At 28.1% G+C, this 6,732-nt stretch overlaps 1 protein-coding gene across 9 annotated transcripts in view; it reads right to left on the bottom strand.

Moving 5' to 3' along the window:
* The window catches only part of LOC106461769 (serine/threonine-protein kinase tousled-like 1), a 95,974-nt gene that overhangs the window by 30,605 nt on the left and 58,637 nt on the right, over positions 1 to 6,732 (bottom strand). For 8 of the 9 annotated variants that reach the window (XM_022396676.1, XM_022397676.1, XM_022395671.1 and 5 more), the window contains 2 exons: positions 3,570 to 3,622; positions 2,663 to 2,728 (listed from right to left, as the gene is read on the bottom strand). In XM_022396676.1, coding sequence (XP_022252384.1) covers positions 2,663 to 2,728; positions 3,570 to 3,622 — 119 coding nt within the window. The remainder of the gene's footprint in view (positions 1 to 2,662; positions 2,729 to 3,569; positions 3,623 to 6,732) is intronic. The other variant, XM_022399148.1, reaches the window with a different exon arrangement.

Here is a 6,732-nt window from a genome sequence, read left to right as displayed (position 1 = left end):
GGAATCTGTGGAAAGTTTGTCAAGATGTGTTGTAATCTCATTGTACTCTGCAGAAATATGCTACACTGGAAAATGTGAAGTTGAGCAATAGTACATAAGAATGGCCATCAGAATGCATGTGACTGATGATGGAGGAAGTAGATTCAAAGTAAGCACAAGACATGGACCATCTTATACTAATATAATTTGAAAAAACAGATGTCTGTCCATAGGGGGCTGCACTTAGCTGAGCCAATTTTATTCTCCTGGTCAACTCTACATGGCTCTATTCAGAGTATGGTCATGTTGATAAGTTAAACACTTATGTCCCTGAAGGTATAAATATTGAATTTTTTTTATAAAAGGAAGCATTGTAAACCACTTTTCCAAAATGAATTTGATAGTTCTTAGTGTTACACTGTGGCTTGAAATACCACAACACCAAATATCTTGTCAAACTTTGACAATTCCTTCTAGCAGAATAATATCATTTGGGAAAATGGATCTCTGTTCATCCATTGCATAGGAATATAAAGAAAAAAGGAACATAAAAAAACAACAACAATTATATGTATAGGTGCAAGGCCTATTAAGATCAACTTTTATGGATGCATATTAATTTCTTTGCGTATATGTTGTTAAACATTTAAATCATAATTTTAATCATTAAAAGCCAATTTTCAGAGTATTGTTTGTGTAATTTTCTACTAGTAAAACAGATGTTACATTTTTATATGTTAAATAATATCCACATGTAATAAGAATGTCTGAATATGTTTTGTTTTCATTTGAGTTTTAAATAGGTTTTCTGTGCCATTTTCTGAAATTTTGTTTACAAATTCAATGCTTTGTTGAGTTCTGAAAATTCTGTTAACAAGTATAAAAACATGGCTGACTTATTCAAACTTTAGAAGGAAGGGTGTTAGAAAGTTGTTCTGCTATTAACAAGAGCATAAATACAGATGATTAATTAATACCTTTGAAGGTGGGGTGAGTGCTCACAGTACCAACATTGACAGAGATGGTTTTTAGTTTTAAAAGAACTTTTAGAAAGAGCATATCTTAGTACCAAATATTCAGTTTTGTGTAGTTAGATAAGAATGCAAGTTGAGTGAAATACTGCAACTCTATATACTTTATCCATTTTTGACATGTTCTACTAGTTGTTCTTATAAAGCATGATTAACTCTCCAGAGATGTTCAAGCCATTAAATCATTGTTATCATATCAAAATTACTTTGTAAAACAAATTTAGATGTGCACATTAAAGATCACTAGTCCACTGACAGGAAACAAATTATCTTGTAGTGCACTTAAGTGGTCATATTGAAAAATATTAAAACATTGGTAGCACATTAAAGTTGTCTTATTATAAACTCAAACATATATATTATAGAATAATAACTTATTGATGAGCACATTAAAATTACTTTGTAATACTCTCAAATATGTTATTATAGGATATTAAATCCCTGGTGGGAAATTAAGTTTATCCTTAAAACACAGATTTGTATTGACCTTTTCACTGCACATTTAATTTGTTATTTACTATGCAGTGTTGTAATCAGCTGTATGTTTTCACACTAAACTAAATCTATCCATCTCAACAAAATTGCCCTAAAACACACATATTTCTGTCTTGTAAGACTTACAAATAGTTAAATTTATTCAAAAGGAATTTTGGAGAAAAAGAAAAATTTGTAACAGCTAATTTATCTTATAACTTAAACTACAGAACATACACACTGTAAATGATGACCATCAAGATAAGAATAGCACAACACACTTTTCTAATTAAAAAGACTGGTTTGAAAAAAGCTAATATTTCTTCACACCTTACCCATTTTCCCCATAACTCTGTGAATGCTTTTTTCAATTACACTTACACATTGCAATTGACAAATTAAATATAAATGGCATCCAGAGTTTATAGTTTCAACCAGTTGTTTATAAAATTAAACCCACCAAAAAACACTATATTAAATTATCTAAATAAAATATATTCTATGAAAATTCATTTCAGAACAAGCAATCACTATAATGCTATTAGTCACAAAAAAAACAGAGAAAAATACATCATACTATATTTATCATGATATTTTCATGTTTTTTTAGAACTATCTCATTTTTTTACCTCAGTGTGTTTTAACCACACACTAGTTGGCACTGTGTCAAGATTACACATTTGTCTACAGTCAAATAATCTTCATGATGTAGGCTTAGTTGTATCTACTTCACTCATGTAAAACAGTGTTTAACTTGTAATGGTTACATAGCTTTAACTAGAGCCTCCAAGTTATTTTGATTTCTTACATTTAAAAAATTCATTTTTAAAAACCTGTTTTAGGAAGTGCTTACTTTCAATTATTATGTATTTCACAATCAAAAAATATATATATATATATATATAAAAAAAAACAATGTAAGCCTGTCTACATTTCTGAATTTACCTTTTAAAACCAGAATGAAAACAATAGGGAGGAGCAGATATAATGAAAATTATTTACATATAAACAATATATCAAGAATACTGGTACATACAGTTTTTGATACAAAAGACTGATGAAGTTGGAATCTAAAAATTTTTCGTCTTTATTACTTTTATGACACAGTATAAAAATATGAAATGACACATTAACCATCAAAACTTCATAATCATACTGTCACAAAAAAACCTACACACCAAGTAATATGTTTGAGATGTTGGTGACTTGGACCCTCCATAACGACTAGGACTAAGAACTTGATTCTAGATACAAAAAAAATTATAAAATAAAATATAAATAACCAATAGTAATAAAACAATCCATAAAAGTGCTATAAAGACACTATCAGAGCTAAAATGCTATGTAAACTTCTGAAGAAAAAATATAGATATGCAGAAAAGCACATAATGATATGCTAATACCTTTCAGTTTCTGAAATCATGCCAAACTTCAGTTTAAAATATATGGAATGCATAATACTAGCAGGTTTTTCACACACTCATGGGTTTAACTTTTAAAACAGATCCTCTGCTTCACTGAATTCAGTTTAAGTACATCTATCTTGTAAATATGTTGATTCTCAGCTGTGCATGGATTATTGACTCAAATTTTGCATATCCTAATATAATTTACATTTTACTCTTTATAAAACCAAATATTTCTAAATAGGATAAGGAGCTGACTCTGCTTCTCTTTTACACTGAAATTTACAGTGCTGTTTAACTTTACCATGAGCCTCTCTTGGTGTCTGTTCAACAAATTATATGGACACCTTGTATAATATTTTATCCATTGGATATAAACCTATTTTTCAAAGACTGCCTGTTTCATTTATGCAATTATAACAGATTTTTGTCTATATACATAAACACAGTCACAAGACTCAAACTTAAAATTAACCACAAACAACCTTTCCTTATCCTTTTCTAAAACATTACAATCATGATTTATGATTTTTTTAAATAAAAATCTGATATTTTCACAAAAGATTTACTAATGACAAAGTAACTGTAGTCATCAAATAACACACTATCCAAATAATATTTGAATGACAAACTCTTTGATGACCTTAGCTTAACTTATCAAAACAAAAACAAAATTTACCTTAAGATATTCATTTAATTTTTTGGCATTCTCTCCTCTTACATTTTTTCCTCCTAATGATGCAAACAAAAAAAGTACATTTTTACACTTAAATAGCAATGATGTGACTAAACATATTAAAAGACAGCTTCTTGTTTTTCTAACAGTTATTGTAAAAACAGTAACGAAAATTACATTTATACGCAAACAAAGAGTGAACAATCTAGCTTTGGTTAACAATAATTATTAGAAAAATTAGTTACTTATTTTAGGTCATTATATTTGACAAATAACAAATTTATCAGAAATTTCATTGTTGAGCCACTTGCAGCACAATATTTTACTGAAAACAGTATAACAAGCACAAAGAGTAAAATGACAATATAAACCATAAATGTATTGGGTAAATAATAAGATCAGCTATAAACAGTTCAACTACAAAGTACGAATAATTGAACAAAATTTATTATTCGACCATAAAAGGTTTTAAAAACACTGTGCTATTACAACATTAATAATTTTAGTTAATTTTTGTTCTCTACAGATTCTGTAAAAGCAGGTGAAATTTCTCATTTATGTAAGTTTATTGAACTTAAATAAAAACTAATAGTTGACTTTATGTAACTTTGAAGGTACATTCTTATTTTTAAAGTTTGAAAACACCGAACAATTCTACATTGTTGAAGTGTCAATAATAGTATATAAAAACTACACTGCTTATTTATTTTTTTACATTTAATACAAAGAATCTCACAATTAGTTTTCAATAAATTTCATGATGTATTTACTTCTAACTAACATTTTAACTCAGTCAACAGAACATCATTCCTAATACTTTTCTAGTTAACTAGCTTTGAACATTGACTTTTGCTTAACTGGTACTAATTTTACAGATTTCAAGAACATTACTATATCTTGGAAGTTCTTTTTCAAACATATACTAATTAAGAATAATTAAATAAAATATTGGTACTCAGTAATTTTTCATAGCATTAGTCAAAGCCATTCAGCCTTTCTCATACAGGTAAAGCTTTAGTAGTAGTACAATAAATACTGTATATGTGCAGAAGTCTAGAAATACAGTCTGCAGTTCAAAATAAAACTTTAAGATCTTTATTAAGTTTTATATTTTATACCATTTTTGACTTATTAATTTCCTAGCATTTTATCCTATTTAAATCTACAGATTAGAAGCATAACACATCAAACACTTGATATTATCCATAATTTTTGTTTTACACATGTCACAGTCAGTGGGAAATGTGCAACTGCACCCTTTTCTTTACAAACTTGTCTCAACAACAACAAAAAGGATATCTGAAGAACATTAGTCATAACCACAGTGAAAATTTTCTAATTCATACACAATATGATGAAAAGTTATTTCAGGAGAGGTAGATGCAAAACTGATAAAGACTAGATTAAAAAATTAAATATATCCTATAGGATATAATGTTTTCCTAATTAATTTTTTTTCTACAAATAAAAAATCTAAAGTCCTATATGCAGCATATTTAGTATTTAAAAATAACATAAACATGTGAATTTTTCTTATAAAGTGAATAATTTAACAATAAGGTAAAACATTTTACAATGATTACGAATGTTACGCTTTAGAATATTATATTACATATGATTAAACTTTCATGAAAAAAAAACACATTACCAATCCATAAAAAAGTAGTGTGTGTATCATTGAGGCACTGAAATAACTGGTTAAGCTATTCATGAAAATGATGACAATCTGATTTATATTAACAAAAAAACGGTTTGAACTAGATGTCAGTAAACATAACAACTGTGATATTATTCCAACATCAAAAACTTCAAAACTGACATGGATGCACATTTTAGGACCAGTAGTGAAGGTACCCACACTAAGTGGCCTGATGGGAATGTCAGGATAGTGTGAGCATACATCATTTGCTAAAAGTAGCAAAGGAGAAACGTAAAAGGCTATCAAGCTTGTAAAAATGAGAAAATGAACAAATTAAGGACTTTTAGAATTCTTCTGGATCATATAAAAAAATCCCTTAAATTTTTATGGTGATAGATGTCAGGTAGTTGTAAAATCTTTGTTATGGACAGATGAACAGACACAAGATGTTTCATAGTACAGATGAACCTGCCAAAACATCCACCCATCCATTCATCTTTACATATACTTCAGATGAATAATTTTTAGTTAATTACTTGTAAAAATATAACAATAAACGAAACTGAATGAAACAGATGGAGCTGCCATTTTCTTACTACATGATGGTTCAAGCTTAAGATTTATTAGTTTGTTCTCTCTCTCTCTCTTAGTGTATGATTATCAAGTTTATTTGTTCAATAAATAACTATCTACTTATAAATCTAACACATTTATTAAAAACATATATCTACAGATTCAAGTTATTTCCAACCTAGTTTTATTTGTAAGCTCAAAGTACATTTTTCTGGGTAGAAAATGATTTACTTAATTAGTAACAATTTTGCTTAAGCTTTAATATAATTATGTTACAAGGAAAGAAAAAGAGAAACCTGACATTCTTAGGACAGCAGTCAATTAGTTATTAATTTTGTACATGCATTTAGAACACTAATAACTCAAAATGCTAATGTTGAACACTTTCTTTTCACATTCCTTTTCACGAACAACTTCAATTACTACACAACAAATGATAAACAATATATGTTTAGCAGAAAAACATCTCAAATCAAGCAAGATTTCTCACACAGGACAAGTAAATGCAAGTCATATAGCTCTATCGTAGTAATATTATCAAAGATAACTTTTTTAAACTTATAATACAACAACAAAAGATCTTGAACAAGCAGATAAAACACTATGTATTCCCACAGTCTAGATGTAATGGTCCCCAGCAGTTAGTTGATCCAAGAAAACTTCCCAAAATATCTTTGATGCAAATTTTAAAACATAATACACAAGCTTTTTCAGGGAAACAAGCTTTATCTCAGTTTATAGTAAAACAACACCACGGATAGTACGTCAAAACAATAATGTGGATAGTATGTTAAAAACACAACATGGATAATATATATCTACTTTCTAAATATGATTAACAAATGACAAAATTAAAATAATTAACAGTGTGATTAATATAACTTTGCAAAAACAATCAGACTAAGCATGTTTTCTGGCACGGAACAAATATGTGCAAGTAATATACCAGCATTG

This window comes from Limulus polyphemus, unplaced genomic scaffold, assembly GCF_000517525.1.
Source record: "Limulus polyphemus unplaced genomic scaffold, Limulus_polyphemus-2.1.2 Scaffold0, whole genome shotgun sequence".
Taxonomy (NCBI): Eukaryota; Metazoa; Arthropoda; class Merostomata; order Xiphosura; family Limulidae; genus Limulus; species Limulus polyphemus.
This window is presented reverse-complemented; position numbering and strand designations above follow the sequence as displayed.